Source organism: Cyanistes caeruleus, chromosome 6 (assembly GCF_971803275.1).
Source record: "Cyanistes caeruleus chromosome 6, bCyaCae1.hap1.1, whole genome shotgun sequence".
Classification (NCBI taxonomy): Eukaryota; Metazoa; Chordata; class Aves; order Passeriformes; family Paridae; genus Cyanistes; species Cyanistes caeruleus.
The window spans coordinates 42066241-42083838 of record NC_141706.1 but is presented as its reverse complement, the minus strand read 5'-3'; the positions used below and the strand labels follow the sequence as shown (position 1 = coordinate 42083838).

Here is a 17598-nt window from a genome sequence, read left to right as displayed (position 1 = left end):
GTGCCAGGGGAGGTTCAGGCTGAACCAGGAAGAGTTTCTCTATGGAAAAGGTCATTAAACATTGGAATGGACTGTTCAGGAAGGAGGTTGGGTCACCATCTCTGGAGATGTTCAAGAAATGTCTGGACATTGTGCTGAGTGCTATGGCTTAGTTGACATTGTGGTGATCATTCAAAGGCTGGACTCAATCTTACAGGTCTTTTCCAGTCTTAATGATTCCAAGATTCTGTTTGCACAAGTTAAAAGAAGATAGTCCCAGAAAACACAGGCTTATGGAGAGAATTCTGGGTCCTGGATTCCAAACATCGCTAGGCATCAGCTGGAAAACTACAATAAGATTATTGTTTGTTTATTTTAAAACTAAAAAAATACTTTCATCTTATTAAGAGAGAACTTAAACTGATCGCAGAACACATTAAAGAAAATACCTCCAGTGGATATTTTCTCATGACCAGTGAGTTCGCTAATGAAAATTTGGAAGGGTGGAAGTAATCCCCAGAGACAAAGCAAAGTCCTCCAGTTAGTCCACCTATGTAGTAGGAGAAACGAGGTGAAATTCCTGGAGGAGTTTTAGCCGACCTTGTCTGTAAGACGCAGAATTACTCCTTGACTTGGGATTCCATATCGATTTGGGATCACAGCTTACACTGATGAAACCCGGGAGTAACAACTTTTGCAAACGTTTGGTTTGAGAAACGCTTATTACAAAGGGCGTGTTCCTGTTACTGTCCTGTTACTGTGCAGCGCCCAGGGGCCCTCCCAGGGAAGTTCGGACGTGGATGCCTAAGGGGTGGAGTGGTAATCAGAAGCCATGGAAGACGCTGATCACAGCCAGGTACAAATCCCAGCAGCGCCAGCTGACCTACCTCCCCAAAGCATCACCAAGAGGGATCTTTTGTTGCTGTTTTAGGTGGGGCAGCGCTGAGCGCGAGCCCCCGGCTGAGCCCCCCTAGCGCAGAGCCGCTCATCGCCGCGGAGGCTGCGGAGCCTCGGAGCGCCCCCGGGGCGGTGACTCCGTCCCCTCCGGCACCGCCACACCTCGCCCCGGGCTGCGCGCTCCCCGGGCCGCTCCCGCCCGCCTCGGGCGCTCGATGGCTCCGGGCCCGATTGCACAGTCCTGAGCACCGGAGTCGCCCTCATACTCCTCCTCCCGCCTTTCCTCCCCCCTCCCCGCCGGCGGGCGGCGGCAGCTCGGGCGCAGGACCCGCCGCGCCCCCGCGCCGGAGGAGGGCGGGCGGGCTGACGGGGCCGAGCCCGCAGAGCAGCGCGGGAGCGCGGCGGCCGGCAGGTACCGCGGGCTGAGGGAGGCCGGGGGCAGCAGGGGCTCTGTGAAGCGGCAGCGCGGCCGAGCGGAGCTGGGAGTCCTGCGGGGCTGTGCTTACCCGAGGCCTGCGCCCGTAAAGTGCTGGATCACCCCCGGAGCCGGCAGGCGGGTGGGTGGGTGACACACACACAGCCAGATCTAAAGCCGGCGGCCGGGCGGCTCCCGGGCTCCTGCAGCCCGTGCCGTGCCGTGCCGTGGTGTCCCGTTCCGCGGGGCAGCTCTCGGCGCCGTGAGGGAGGGCAGGGGCGGCAGGCCGGGAGCCGCCCGGGTGGGACGGGAGCGGCGGCCGAGCCCCCCGGCGCGGGCTGGGCGGCAGTCCGTGTTCGCCTGGTGCCGGGCGGCAGCCCGTGTTCGCCTGGTGCCGGGCGGCAGTCCGTGTTCGCCTGGTGCCGGGCGAGACGGATCCCGAGGCTGCCGGCGGGCGTTCGGCTTTCGCTTGCGACGAGGTTCCATCATTTGGGGGTCCGGTTTTATATTTTCTTATAAACCTTGGTAATTAAGAATATTTGGGGAGGGGTAGCAATGTTGGACATTCTGATATCTGGAAATGTTATAGTAAGCTTTTGAATTCCTGGTTGTGTGGATAGGACGATGACTGAGTTTACACCATATAACTGGTAAAAACCTTGCACAGGGACGTAAAACGTGTAAAGTTGCATTAGTGTTGACATATTTTAATGTGGGAAAGAGTAATAGGTTTTGTAAGTTTAGTTAAGAATAAAGTTTATTGATATGGGTGGAAGGATGATAGAAGATGAGAAAGGCAGATAAAAGTTGAGTCCACTTCTGTGTTTCTGTAAGTGAAATTTGATAGATTTTGAATTTTGGATTCATTAATTGTAATGATTCCTTCTTTGTGGTGCTTGATTTAGTAGGATTAGGTGTTTGCAGTTGTGACCATGAACTGTACATGTATTTTAGTCTCACATGCCAGAGATATTTTCCCTGTCTTCAGAAATAGTCAAGCTATATTGTATGCTGTAGTGTTTTGCTACAGGATAGGTAATAGTCTCAATTCACGTATGAAATAACTGTTGAGATGAAGAAGATAGATTGCTTCTGGTTGTGTGATGAATGGAGCTTGGGTTTCTGTTCCTGATGGTTTGACACAATGAAGAGGATGTAGGGGGGAGGAAACCAGTTTACTGTTACACTAAGTCTAGCCAAACATTGAAAACTTGTGCTTGATTATTGAACATAGGATTGCTTTTGTAGTCAGTAAAATATCTGACTTACTGACTAGTTCATGATGTTGTATGCCTACACTTCAAAAACTTAATTAATCAGTGCAGGGTGATCTTCTGTTTGAAGATTCAGAACACCCTAATGAGGCAGGAGATTAGAAACATCTCACAAAAACATTTTCAGATTGCAGGATGTTTGTTCTATTCAGCTTTTGCCTGTGTGGCTTTTACTGGGTTCAGGTAGCAGAACCTTTAAAAAGACATGCAGTGTATCTATATCTACACTGCAGACAAAAATGGCTTGAAACCTCTAGGCAGTTACATTTTTTGAGCTGTTTTGGAGTTTTCTTTGGGAAAGCAGCCACGTAAAATAGCTAGAGAATGAACCATTGCAGTGAGGTATGTCAGTAGTTTGTGCCCAGATAGTGATCTCTGATCTGCCAAACAAGTCTCCTGCAGAGTTTGCATCTGTGAGGGCTTCTGCTGCTGCTAAATTTCTGTGTCAGTGTTTCAGTGCAGCTGAAGTCTAATCATAGTAAAAGCTATAGTGATTTTCAGAAAAAATATGTACCTTTTTCTGGATTTCAGTATATATTCAACATTTCCCTGTGGCTGAATTTTATGTTAAGCCAGACTGGATTCAGCATTTACCTTAACAGAAAATTCGTAGCTAAAATCAACCCGCTTTTTGGATAATCCATATACATATATGCATATATATGTGTATGGATATCCATTTCCATATACATATGATGTATCACCTACTCTCTAAGTAGGTAAATTTACTCTAAGTCAATTTAACATTTTAACAGATAATTTAATTTCCTGAAACTTTTGTCATTGTGACCAAAGAAAAACAAACAACAAAATAAACAACAAGCCCCACCCTGTCAGCATACTTAGTTTGGAATATTTTGTCTATATTAGATAAACAGTGTCATGTACAACATTCTCAGGACTAAAGATATGTTCAGATATATATTGAAATTGTTATGTATTATTGTTAGTAGGTGGATGTTTATACTTCTGTGGTTTTCATGCACTTGCCTTGCTTTGAAAGACCAGGTTTCAAATCTGCAAAGAAATAAACCCAAAGCGTTCTATGCATTTTTATTCAGACTGGAGCTAGTTACTGCTTTTTGAAATTTACTTAGTCCAGTTTTTGGGAAAAAGAAAATGTTTGAAACTCACTTTGTCAGTATCAGATATGATACTGCTTTTCTGACTATTAGAAGGTTGGTTAATTATTTATATGCAGTTTGCCTGGTTGACTGTAAACAAAATAAGGTTCTGAGATCCCTATTTATCTTTTGACTGAAACTTTAAGAAATTTACCTAAATAATATTCAAGAGCTGTGAGGACAGAGTGTGCCAGTAGTGCCCACTGTGGAGCCCAGGAAATGGCTGTTTATATTTCTCTGTAACTGAGTGTTGCTGTTTCTTGGTTTCCTGGAATAATTCTCACGTGGAGATAAAAATTAAAGTGATAATAAGAAACATGAAAGCAAAGTGTATGGACTTTTTAACACAATGAATGAATGAATGAATGAATGAGTGTCTTCCAATTTATTTTTTTTAAAATCTTTAATATTTTGTATTGCTAAAATAGCTGTTGCACTTTCAGGCACTTTGTTCAGGGTATTTTTTTTTTTCTCTAATTATGTCAAGCTTTGTCCTCAAAACTTCACAGAAATCATTCAGCATTCCTAGAAGACATTGTCTTGTTGTTTCTTTCACACTTCAGCAAATGTATATTGTGTGGTAGTTCTTTTCTATGTCACTGTTATGTGTGAGGATTGTGGGTGGTCACATTCTTTGAGTGAATATTCTTAAAACCAGGAAGCCCAGTGCAAAAATTCTGATAGATTTCACATGGGTCTTTGTTGCCTTTAAGCTTTATTGCACTTTCAGATATAGGGTAATTCCTCCAAAACTTGAACATCAATAACATTTGATAAGCATTTCGGTAGGAAAACCAGTCATTTGGAACTGTTCCTGTGGGAGTAAACAAGTACTTTGTGTAAGCATCATTGTTCACAAAACGTCAAAATATAAGCCCTTTGTTTTGCAACACAAATGGAAGTAGCTTAGAAGTTAACAAGAATTTTGTTTGAGCTGCATGATATTTGTTTTTTAGTAGAGGCTGAAACACTCTGGGGACACGGCAAGACCTACATACGTGGAGCATGCAATATATGAAGATGTACTTGGATTACGTCTTTAACAAGTCCCTGCATAAGTGCTACCAAATTTTCAGTGAGAGAATAGACACATAGCATTTCTGTGGCAATCTTCAGATGTGGCAGTCTTCATCCAGAGCACTATTAAGAGGAAAGACTGAAAGAAAAGTGTCTTGTTTCAACATCTATGATTTCAGAGTTGTGTTTCTAAGCAGAGTAATTGCATACAAAAATATGATGTAAGTGGAAGTTGTCCTAGTCTGAAATCTTCAGCCGTAATTAGAGGAAGTGGTTCTGCAATCATCTGTTATTTTTTGTTACTCATAGTCAGACAGATTCTTCATTGCTTTTTGCTGTTTGGGATAAGCATGTGATGCAAATGTGTACGTGTTTTTATTTTAAAAGGAAGATTTGTGAGGGAAGCTGAATCCCACTGTAGCATAGAATATACAATAAAGCGTATGAGTACTCATGAGAGTACTAACTGTAATAACCATGAGACTTTTTTGCTGTGTTTTTCACATGCTAATGCACTCAAAATTTGATATTAAGAGTTATAGTTCTGCTTGATTTAAAAGCCTCCAAGTTTTGGACCTTCTCCTCTGTGGCCTGGTTTTCTTTTCCATGTGCTCTGAGTTGTGGTCTTATGGTGACTTTCTCATGTGTCTTGTTCTTGCAAACTGCTGTCAAATGTTCCTGTTGGTCCCATCTTCTCTGTGCTTGGCTTCATATTTCTCTACTGCTGACCAGTGTAACATAACACTGCAAAATACCTGCATTTTTTATGGCTCTCTATTAATTTTGGATGAAAAGCACTTGTCAGTTTGATGCCAAGGGTAATTTGGCTCAAATTGATGAGACCAATCAGTGACAAATTCAGGTATGTGTGTGTATGCATTGAAGGACTGGGCTCTGGTTTCATAAGTTGTTCTTAAACTTTTTCATGAAGTATTGAATCAGTCAAAGAAACCAGTATTTCTGCTAAATAAACAGTTCTCAGGAGAGTTAAATTTCTCTTTGTCTCTTCCGCCCCTCTCTTCTTGTCTTGGTGCTGAAATGTCCTACATTTGCTCGTATGTTTCTTTGAAAATATATACAAGAAAGCAGTAAAAGGGCACATGAAATTCCCAGTTGTTTTATTTTTTGGTTGAATGAAAGGCCCAGAGTGATAAGCACTACTGAACATAAAATATGTACAGAGGGGTCACGGTTATGTTGGGACCAGCAGTTAGCTGCTCTTGCTTCGTGTACCTCTGTGGAGCAAAAATTTAAAGCTTGTGTATATAGAAAAAAGGTGTAAGTTGCCTGACTGATGGGGATCCTGCCACAAAAGGATGTGGAAGTACTGATTCATTTGCACTGATGCTTCTATTTAGCTTTGCCTTCTCTAACTGAGGATTTTGAGGCAGACTTTGCTTCTGTGAGTTAGTTGGTGATAGTTTGTAGAAGTCAGTAAGCAAACAAAAGCTGCTCTGTCTTTCCAGTAATTATAAACATATTTATGTGTTGAATATTTCCATTCTGATATATTTCCAGTGTCTAAACTGCAGACTCATTTAAGCTGAAATTTTAGTTCTTTTTTATTCCTTATGCAATTGCTGAGATTCTGTAATTGTTATTTATTTAAATCAGATTATTTCTGTGTGTGCTATAAATTTCCTGGGCAGTCATCTCTCCCATTGGAAGTTGCTGGAATTTGAACCTGCACTTTATGCCTTCTCCAGACCTGAGGGCCTCTTTATTTTTGTCTGCTATCATAAACAGTACCGTGTAACTGTTGGATTTTGGTCTATGTTTCATTCATTAGTAGCTGTATTTGGCTGGTGCTTTAAGGTTTTTCCTCCCAGCTGGCAAAGACCATCATACTCAGTTTCTCTTGTCAGAAGTAAGTCCAGGGGAGCTGGGCAGGAGTTTTGTTTATGTTTGGAAGGCACTAAACAGGTACGTGCAGGGGTGTAGCAAAGGTTGGAGCATCGATGTGTGTCCACGCAGTCAGCTCAGATGCACTGCTAACGATCATCCCATTAAACTTTTAAACAGTGCTGCAGGAGTAACATTGATCTCAGCTGTTAATGGCTGGAATTAAACGTGTCAGGCTGGAAGGCTTTCTCTTAAACGAATTGGTTCACTTGTTAGGCAGATGATAATAAATCTTGCTTTCTGAAGAAAAGAGTGTGGATTTGAAGTCAGTTAAAATAAAACAGCGGTGCAGTGAGAATCATCTTGAAGCTAGCAAATGTGCTTCAGCTCTGTTTTTCAGCAGTGGGATGGTTATGGCATTGATTGTGTAGTCAGCCCAATGGCAGCTGTTATGAAAACACTGGTTGCTATTATTACTGGTTATAATATTATTACTATATTATTATTTTCATCTTAATCATTACTATTATTCATTATTCTTTTTTTACTGTTACTCATTACTGTCAATGAGTAACAGCAGTTACTTAGAGGAATAATATGCAGTTGTGTCTCTACTAGATTAGTCATTGGTACAAAACTGAACCCAGATTTACTGCAGAATTATGCTAATACTTTTGAAATTAGAAAAATATAAATAATTATTATTAAGGTAAGTGGTACTTTATTTTCTTCACTAAAAAGTAGGTGTAAAGAACTTAGACGTTCATTTAGATTGTGCGTTAGATCCTCGCCTGAGCATCATGCTCAGAGAACTGAGGTTGATCAGATTTCTGCTTGAGCAGCACTTGTTTGTGGCAAAGAGAGGCAAACTGCTGGAACAGAGATTAAATGTGAAAAGTTTTAAAAGCAAGTGAATTCATAAGTATGAACTTGGTCTGTGTGGTAGTTTCCATTACTTGTGCCGATCTTCATTAAAATAATGAGCCCTAATTCTAAGGCTGATTTTTTAGTGAGGGATCAGTTAGGAGTCTGCTTTATTGCAGATTACTTTTTCTTGGTACTCATTTTTATGCATAAGCAAAATATGCCAAGAGTTGGAAGGAAGAAGAGGAGTGAAAGTCATTAAATTGCCATTATTGCTCATAGCTTTTTCATTGGTGATGTTATAATTTTTGACTTAGACTTCCATGTGAAAGATAATACAGCAGTCTATTGTCTGCTTCCCTCATCTTTTAAAGCCTGAGGAGATTACCTAACTTGGAATGGGCTTGATCCACATAACAGATCTATTTAGGTGTTTTAGTCTGTTATAACTTTATCATGGGTGGTCTGTTGGTTCTCATATTTGAAAGACAGCTGCTAAACACAGCTACTTAGATCAGTCTTACCCTGGATAAGTCACCTTTTAAATTAAGACTACAGATCCCTTTTTTCTCAATGTGGTTTGTCAGAAACTTCAAAAATACGATTGCTGTTGCCTTTTAATGCTTGATGTACCCTGTATTAATTTCAATTTACAGGGTGGCATTCCGTCTCGTGCTTGCTCCAAGAGCTTTTCTGAGCTCTTTTCTGACCAGTCTTAAACAATACTGCTTGTCAAATTGGCAGTTGATAAATCAAAAAACATTTTTTAAGTAGTAAGTAGGAACAACTTCTGCCTTGGTCAGTAAACATTGGTGCCAGTTTTGTAGCATAGTGTAAATTTTAAATAAGCTTAGCTCACAGGAAGAAAAAAGAGGGTTTTTTGATTGACTTGTTCTTCTAATACTGATGGGAAAGTAGTTCTAGTAATTGCTTCAGTTACCTAAAGACAAAACCAGAAGAATGGTGCATCATGTTAGCTGGCAAATGAAGATTTCATCAGGCATGTATGTCTTTTTTGGCTGATGGCATAGTATACATCTCAATTAAATTTCACAATTTTTCCCCAGATTTCTTTTTCATATTGAGAAGCATAAAAATTATAACACCAGGAGAAAAGCACTATCAGATAATTCCGCATTTCTAAACGTGGGCCTCTTGTAAATAGAGGTGCATCTTTACATGCTTGGGTTGTACTTGCATTGGTTTACTGGTGCTGATGATGGCCAAGGAGCTCCAGCTGCTGAGAGCACATCCACTCTTTCCTGATGCTTGACCAGCCCAGAGAGTGGCTGTGCCACACCTCCAATTAGAGCAGTCTCACCCGTGTCTGCAGTGTTTGATGGTTTCTTCTGCACTTAGAAATTGCCTAGAAACATCTTGTATACATAACAAGGACATATTCATTGTTATAAAATGCAGGTAGTCTCCAAGTTCTGTGCTTGTGTTCAGCTTTGCACTGTGAGCACTGTGCCTTTTGCTCTGTTCTCTGCAAAACCAGCATGCTGCAGGAGAATTTGTTGCCCTACATTCTTGCCCTGCTTCTCCCAAGTTTGTATGCATGTGCCCTTCTTTTATCACTACTTTTGAAACTTCATAAGTATCCCTGGTGTGCAGGCTTACAGCTTATTGAAGAGAACCTCAATAAGAGTTTGGAATGAGTTTTTTGTATAGGGTAGGGAGGACGCTGCTTTCTGTACAGGTTTATGGAATCGAAGTTTGCTTGTTGATCAGCAGTGGAAAGAGCAGGTCTGGGACCTTTTTAATTTTTTTTTCTTTTTTTCTGCATGGACAGTTCTATTTCTACAAAACTAATTCTTGCATAATAAGCAGTCAGCCTTTGTAATTCAGTCTTCATAGTCTTTTCTTTGAGAAGAAGTGTTTCTGACCATGTTAGCAGGTGTTCATTATAAACATTAGCAACTACAGTAGAACATTTTTTCTTTCTTTAATTTAGGCTAAAAACAAATAAATAAATTTATATTGGTTTTGCAAATGTGTGTTTATACAATAAAAGTGTTTCATTTAGAAACAAGTTACAATAATAACTTGAGATGGTGTTGCTTAGGGCTTTGTCCAGTCAAGTGTTAGAAACCCCTGAGGCTGCAGGTGCTGCAATTCTCAACATCAGTACCAGTGGCTGATAATCCTTACAGTGGAAATATTTTTTGTTTCTTTATCAAGAGGGAAGCTTCCTTGTTTTAATTATGAAGTAAAGATTTTGTCTTCATCCTCTTGGTAACAATCCCTTTTGAAGGGAAGGTTACTTTGAACCTGTTCTTCAGGAGGCTGAACAGGCAAAAAGAAGTTGGATTACTCTGATATCTACATGTGCTTTTTATTTGTTTTCAACATCAGTCTTTTGAAGAGTGATTGAAAAATGAATGCTTTTAAAATAACATGCAACCTGTATTTCATGTCTACCAGAGTAAGTTCAAGTTGAATGAGTTTTGAAAGGAAATGTTTTTGCCCAGGAATTCTAATATTAAAAGTATATCTGGAGGCTAGGAGAATGGATTGATAATCCTCGTGTCTTGTATTGGTAGTGTTGTACATTAATTTTTCAGAACAGTTGAATCACCTTTGTCAGTTCTGCTTGTTATTGGATAATCTTTCTAGAAAATTATTATTGTTATGATGCTGTTTGAACTTACTTTTTACTGGTTTAGAATTAAACTGAGTTAACAAAACAGAAATGAGAAAGGTGATTTCAGTAGTTAAATGAACCCAGTTGTATGGTGTACATGGTAGGTCTGCCAAATTTAAATGTAGCATAAAAAGAGCTAATAATATTCATGGAGGTCCAGTCTTTTTTGGGTGAGCTATTACTTAATAAACATTGTTGGTATTGCAAGACTTCAGAATTCTTGTTTTCTGTAGAAACACTTGTATCTTATGTGCTTTCATTCCTAACATTGATCTTTGTATTAATTATTTTCCTAGAAAATTGAATTCTTAACATCCTTTATCCAAAAGCCTGGAGCAGCAGAGAGACAGTTTTTACAATGAGGAGAAATTATCTGCTAGGTAAGTTAAGTGCCAATGTCTGGCAACAAACTGTGATCTTTTCAGTTAGGGAAAACAACTGTGAGTTGTAATCCTGAGATGGTTATGTAAATTGGATAAGTCACTGTGTTAGGTGGTTTAGAGATGGTAGACATTAGAACAGGCCTTGGGTGAGGGGCAAAAAGGAGCATTTGTGACCTATACATGTAATTTTCATGCTGAGCAGTGATGAAACTCTACACTTAATCCTACTTTTTTTACGCAGCACATTATGCTACGTGTGTTTAGATTTTCTTGTTGTTTTCTAGTGTGATGCTTTGTCAAGCTGCTTGGTATTTCAGGTAGATTTGAGGTGACAGTTCATCATAATAACTTATATGTGGCTAATTTTTTTTGTGAGTAAATTTTACATAAAAATGTGTAGAAAGTGGTAAAGGTAACCTCCTGCTCTGTGTTTGATGACAACCTGAGTACTGAATTATTTACCAAGGCTTTATATTTCACATCTACTATTTGAGGGATCATTTTACACTGTAATATTGTTACTGCATAAGAAAAACTGTGTTCAGCAGTCTTGGTGACCTCTGAAAAGGATAACTTGCATGGGAGTTTAAAATATGGTTGACAATTTACCAGAATCTTCCTGACTGTTTTTATTTGTGAAACCTACAGAATATTCTATTCTTTATTTTGAAGCTATGTGGCATTTAGATATTGGGGGGAAGATATCATTAGAAGTATTTTCCATCTTGGTTTGCTTATCCACAATGTGGAAATTCCCAAAATAGTCAGAGAAATATAAGTTAATATAATGTAAAACATAACTTCTTTTGAACTTTGTGTTTTGAAACAGTCTTTTCAGATTTGGGTTGTTTGGGGTTTTTTTTCCAAAAGAGATCATTAGAGGTTTGCTCAGCAATGAAATTCTGGGGGCTTTTTATGCCTTGCTTGGCACTGGGAATACCTAAAGTGTTTGAATAATCTGTCAGCATTTATATTTGTGAATATAATTAACAGGAGTTTGTTAATTCTTGGTTGCAGCTTTTGCTGCACTTTGTTCTTGATAACAAAATCATTATGTTGAAGGTCAGTTGGTCATTACTTTCAGGTAAATGATTAAGGACTAGAAAACCTCACTTCTTGCAAAACAAGGTGAAGGAAAATCAGTTCTGATAGATTTGGAAGTATATTTAACTTCAGCTGCCATATTATATCAATATCATTATCTCATTTTCAAAAACTTTTAGTATTACTGAGGACATCTAAATAAAACTGCTATAATTTCCTCTTTATATTAGGCTTTCCTTTGAAATTTTCTTTTTAGTAAGTCAAGCATGAATATTATATATGATATGATTGTTGTCTTTTTATTAACTTTTTTTTTCTTCTTTCTGTTTAGATGTTCAAACTTCTGATTTGCCAGATACTAATGAAGAAGAAAACTGATTAATATAGTTTTGGTAGTTTGTTGGATTTTTTTTAAATTTTTTTTTTTTCATTCTGCACTGTTGGGAGATTTGAGGAAAATTTCAAGGAATGGAGTTAGCTCACAGTTTACTACTTAATGAAGAAGCGTATAACCAGCTTGGTGAATTTCAAAAAGCAGAGTTCATTTTTGAATGGTTACAGTTTCTGGAAAAACTTTTACCAGTGACTAGCAGAGTAAGTGTAACGAGACTTGAGAAGAAAAGCCTGTCTTTCAGTTATTTTGTGTAAAATCAAAGAGCAGTATGTAATGTTATTTGCCTCATGTCTTGTATGTACAAGGAGTAAAAGTATATTCAGTGTTAGCAGCAGGTTTCTAAATGTTCTAAGTTCTTGGTTACAGCCCTTCTAGTGGCAGAGCCACTTGTCCAATGAAAGGAATTTTAATTATTTTTTAACTCCTATTATTACTGCAAGATTTTGCAGCCCCATTATGAAGAATGTCAGTAATGCTTCCATCTAGTGTTGCACAATTATTTAATGCTTCTCTACCAAGCAGGAATGTAACATCTTTCTCTGTTGTTTTTATAAAATTTTCCTAGTCAAATGATAGAAGATCTGTTTCCAGTCAACTCTGCAATTGTTTGATTCACTGTTTGATATATACTAACTAGGTTATGTAGACATGTTTTGAGCTATTTAAGTGTTGTTATTTGTGATGAAAATATGAAAATGAAAAACAGTGCCAGGTTCTTTTTTTATAAGGGTATTAAAAAAAAAATTATATAAGACTGGATAATTGTTTCAAAGGAAGCTCTTTCTTTTCTAATGCTCAAGTTGAAACTCAGCTTCTTCCTCAAAGTTCTCCTTTGCTACTAAATTTACTATATATCTATGAATTCTTTTATTTTAATGCAGACATAAAAAAGCAAGAGAAGGCAGCTGTGTTTGAGAAAGGTTTAAGTATAGACATGCCACAGGGAAAATACACTTGAAATGCTACTAGCAATGATTGTGCTCTGAAAAAATAGTTGGGTTTTTTTGAGAAGAATAAAATAGTCAGATCCTTAAAAAGTCTTTTCATTAAGTATAAAAATGCAATAAAATGTTCATTTGTAGCTCAGAATGTCATTGTAAGAATAGTAATAATGAAAAGTAAAGATAGTTACAGATAATTAATGTAAATTAACTTTTAAATTTAACTGACCTTTAACTGGTTACTGATTTTATTTCCAGGCTGATATAAGGGAAAACCAGAAGAAACTGGTTGAACAATTGACTTCTTTATTAAACAATTCACCAGGACCTCCTACCAGACGGCTTCTTGCCAAGAATTTAGCTGTACTTTATAGCACTGGAGACACTTTTTCTGTTTACCAAACAATTGACAAATGCAATGAACTCATTCGGAGTAAAGATGACTCACCAAGTTATCTGCCTACAAAACTGTAAGTGTGTTTTTAGCCTCAAGCTTCACATCCTGTAATAACAACACAGGTTTATATGGTGAGATGCATCTGAGTTCACTGCCACAAAATACTTAATAAAACAAAGATTGTGTTGGTAGTCCATGTTATATATGTGCATTGGGAACCAAAAGAGTAGAAGACGCTCCAGCCAGACTATTGAAAATCAGGCCAGGGAGAATACCAACAATGGATAACAGAGTTAAGAGAAAGCCTTGTTCAAAAACAAGGAAACGGTAATAATAGTGCTGAGAAGAGCAGTAAAACAGACAAGTAAAACTCCAGGTATAAGAGACAGTTGCTGAGTACTTTTCTTAGTTCAGCTGGGAAATTGGATATAGTAAAAAACACCTGAAATATTTGTAACTAAATACTGAAAACCTAGGCAGCAGAGCAGTGAAACATGAACTGTTATTTCAGAATGTGAAGCCAAATCTTTATGTGCAGAGATGTTATGAGTAATCTTCATTCCTGAAATTATGCACAATTCTCATTATAGTGAAGCAAATTAAAGGTAAAGGTAGTAAAGATGAGATAGTAAAATATCCATGTGCATTAATGATACGGTCTTGAAAGCAGAGCAGGATGTCTCTTCCTCCTTTACTTCACATGCTAAATCTGTTTCTGGCAACACAAGAAAAGATGCCTGAAAACAGATTTTGCAAGGAGTCATTTGTATTTTCTAATACTAGTTTTTTGTTTCCTTCTTGTTCCAGTTGACCTCTTGTGCAGTCCTTTGACTTAAGAATAAATTTGGTGTAAAGGGTCTTAGTCTTGCAAAGTAAATTACTGCTATACTACATTCGTAACAATGATATGCATTAACATTAGAGTTGAGGTGTAGTATGGGACAGAGTTCTGCAGGGCTTCCTGCTTCAGCTGTGATGTGCCACGCTGGAGGAAGTGGGATGATGTCAGCACAGCAAGGAGCATTGGGGGAGGCTGTTGGCAGTAAAGCAGAAATGGGAGATAACCAAAGCCAGAATGCAGGGTAGCAGCTGGGGGAGAGAAAGAGAGGTGGCAGTGCACAGAATGTTCCTGGGTATGTAAGCAGTGGAAAGGAGAGGAAAAAAGAGGTAGAGAAAAAGGTAATTGTGAAATATGATTTTCTTCAATAAAGTTTTGGTAAAGGGATTTCTGGTAGAACTGACACAGATACAATAGGCTACAGAAAATAATTGGAACTGCAGAACTGTGTGTTAAGTAAAATCTTTAATCCTAGGCTGCAAATATATGAAATACTTGGTGTTCAGTGTAGAAAAACTGCTTGTTTTGTTTTGTTTTGATCTTGGTTAAAATGTTGTCTTTGCCATCTGTCCATATTTAGCATGCATGTTCATGTTGTCTCGTAGCAACACTTCATCATCAGTGTTCACAATATGTTGATACACCTGGGAATTCCTTTAAATACAGATTCCAGTGAATTGGTCCCTTATCTCATAGATTATCACTTTTCTTCTTTCATATGGGTGGAAGATGAAAATGCTTTAGGCAAGCATTTTAAACACAACCTTAGTTAGGTGCTCATCTGCTGCTAAAACTCAGTGTGATGTGAATGCTCTATCAAATCAGTTAAAGAGGTCATGCAGCTTATTGCTTTATTAAGGAGAGTACCTGTGACCATCAGATGCTCAATTTAGAAGGGAAATTGGAAAATTGTAATTTTATGCCAAGGCATATAATGAAAAAAATGTAAATCCAAATTGTTGATGTGTACTGAGTTGGATAAAAGCAGTAACAAAACCAGGATTTTTGATGAAAATAATATTGTGGTATGATAAGAGATAAAGGATACTAGGTTTTTATTACTGTGCATTTAGGGAATTGCTGTAAATATTAAATGTATTTTTTAAATTAAGAATATATTCAGTGTGAGAATTTAAAATTAAATATGTGGAACTTGTATTCATTTGGGAATAAGCAAAATGTTGTTCTGTGGAAGGGGATGCTGAGTAATGTCTGCATATTTAAGTAGGTCTGGAAAAGAGCTGAAAGCTGATTAAACATATAATTCTTTTTCTCCTTGCATTCAAGAAATTAATTGGTTTAGTTATAGATCTGTCAATACAAAACCAAAGTGTTTGCATTAACTAATTATTCAAAGGAAAATGGTCTTTCATTAGGCACCTCTTTCTTTATTTTTTTTTTTTTCCTCTAAATATTAGCATTTTTTGCCTTTGCTAAAGGAAAGGCCAATGAGCACACAGAGTCCAGTTATCAGGTATTTCACCTGAATATTAAATTCAGAATCTGTCTGCAGTGAAAAGTACATGGGTTTATAGTCTTGTTTCCTTCAAGGTATTTCCTGTATTGTGATACATAAAACATGGCAGAATTGTAATTACTAGGCCATTTGCAGGCTACTGTCAACCATCAAGTTGTAAATAACCCTGTCCCTGACTACTTCTGGCAGCATCTGCTGCAGCATGACTCAGAGCGTGCTCAGTAAAAAATGAATGTTAAGGTTTAAAGGTGGATATGAAAATTGAATTCCTCTTGTAAAATGTACAGGAAGATTGTATTATCTGAATTCTTGTATTACCCAAGTTACTTTAGCAACTCTTGTATCTGCATTTCTTTGAGAGGGTATGTGCCACATACAGACCATTTTTTTTCCCTTTTGATGATCCACTTACATTTTTGGGACATTCTGTTCACTTATTTTGCTGTTTGCACATTGATTACTTCAGTCGTCTTAATCCCTTTCATCTCTTACTGCATCCATTTTCACGCGTCTTTGGATTTGCTTTTGTTTTAGTGCTGCGGTGGTATGCTTGGGCTATTTATACAAAAAATTGGGAAGAATTTTGGGAAACAGTTTTACTGACACCGTTGGGAATGTGCTTAAAGCAATGAAGAATGCAGAGGTATTGGAACAGCATGTTTAAAAAATGACTGGAAAAATAAAAGGATTTTTACTGTTGGTAGCTGGACCAATGAATAAGAGAAAATGCATGATAACAAAATAAAAAAAAAAAGTTGTGAAAAGTCAGATAAAAATCAGTGTCTAAATTCTAAAGAGGTACTGAAGTTAATGGATTATGACTATAAAAGGATGGATCACAGCTTTTCTTTGTCTGATTTCATGAAAGCAATTGATACATTTTCTAATATAATTGCATTATTAATGAGAACATTTTTTTCTCTACCTCATACTTTATGTTTTGGGTTTTATACTTGTAATTATTGCTTTTCAATAGAACATAGAATTACTATTTTCATTTGCTTGTAGAGTTTTGGGGCAAGTTATCTGCTTTAACTTATTTCAGTATAACTAGATCTCTAAAAGACCCAGCCATTTTTTACCTATTTCAGTAGTTGGTGTTTTGTATTTCCAAAGAGCTTAGGGTTACAAAACTTTAACATTTCTCTTTTTCATTTTTCAGTCTCAAGGACGTTATGAAATCATGCTTAGTTTACAAAATATATTAAATGGTTTAGGAGCTGCTGCTATCCCCTGCCATAGGGATATTTACAAAGCTGCCCGATCATGTTTGACAGATCGATCCATGGCTGTCCGCTGTGCTGCTGCAAAGGTAAACTGCTCCAAGAACTGTTTTAAGTAGCTCCCTAAAACATAAAATTCTGTTCTAATGATTAATGAATGCAGAAGTAAAAATATTGTTTGCTTACCTGTGTTTCTTTGATATTAACTTAGCAGGAAAAAATCAAGTAATTTTAGTACGAAGTAAGGTGCTTCTTTTTGTTAGGGAGAAATCAGTGTATTATGTAGCAAACTAAAATTTTTACTGAGTGCTTTTCCATGTCAAAACACTTTTATTTCTCTTTTTTTGTCTAGTGTCTTCTCGAACTTCAGAATGAAGCAGTATTTATGTGGAGTACAGACCTGGATAGTGTTGTTACCTTGTGTTTTAAATCCTTTGAAGGTTCCAATTATGATGTACGATTAGAGGTTTCAAAACTTCTAGGCACAATATTGGCTAGAGCTCTAACATCTAAGCAGATAACAGGTAACATATGTGCTTTCTTTGCTGATTTCTCATCTGTAAAAATCTGTCAGATGGTAAGAAATTTTCAAGGTCTGTTGAAGCCTGAAGTAAAATCACATTGTAAGCTTCTTCTGACTGTTCATATCTCTGGTTTGGTCTTTTTTCTTGTGAAGTGCTGTGCTTTTGGTTCATTCTATCTATCTATCTATCTATCTATCTATCTATCTATCTATCTATCTTTATAAAATAACTAACAATGGAAAGTAGTTACTAAAACTTTTTCTCTGCTATGAGATTGTTGTTGTATGGAGAGAAATTAGTAACTTCAGGAATTTAAGAGCA

General features: G+C 37.7%; 1 protein-coding gene across 15 annotated transcripts in view; it reads left to right on the top strand.

The window, feature by feature from the left end:
* Positions 1-17598, top strand: part of HEATR5A (HEAT repeat containing 5A) — a 66091-nt gene continuing 48493 nt past the window's right edge. For 6 of the 15 annotated variants that reach the window (XM_086894804.1, XM_086894803.1, XM_086894799.1 and 3 more), the window contains exons 1-7: positions 1154-1288; positions 10353-10436; positions 11815-12077; positions 13077-13288; positions 16065-16173; positions 16693-16842; positions 17106-17277. In XM_086894804.1, the coding sequence (XP_086750930.1) occupies positions 11952-12077; positions 13077-13288; positions 16065-16173; positions 16693-16842; positions 17106-17277 (769 nt within the window). In that variant the 5' untranslated portion in view covers positions 1154-1288; positions 10353-10436; positions 11815-11951. Of the gene's footprint in view, positions 836-1153; positions 1434-10352; positions 10437-11814; positions 12078-13076; positions 13289-16064; positions 16174-16692; positions 16843-17105; positions 17278-17598 lie in introns of those variants that run through there. The other 9 variants (XM_023929170.2, XM_086894801.1, XM_023929169.2 and 6 more) reach the window with 4 other exon arrangements.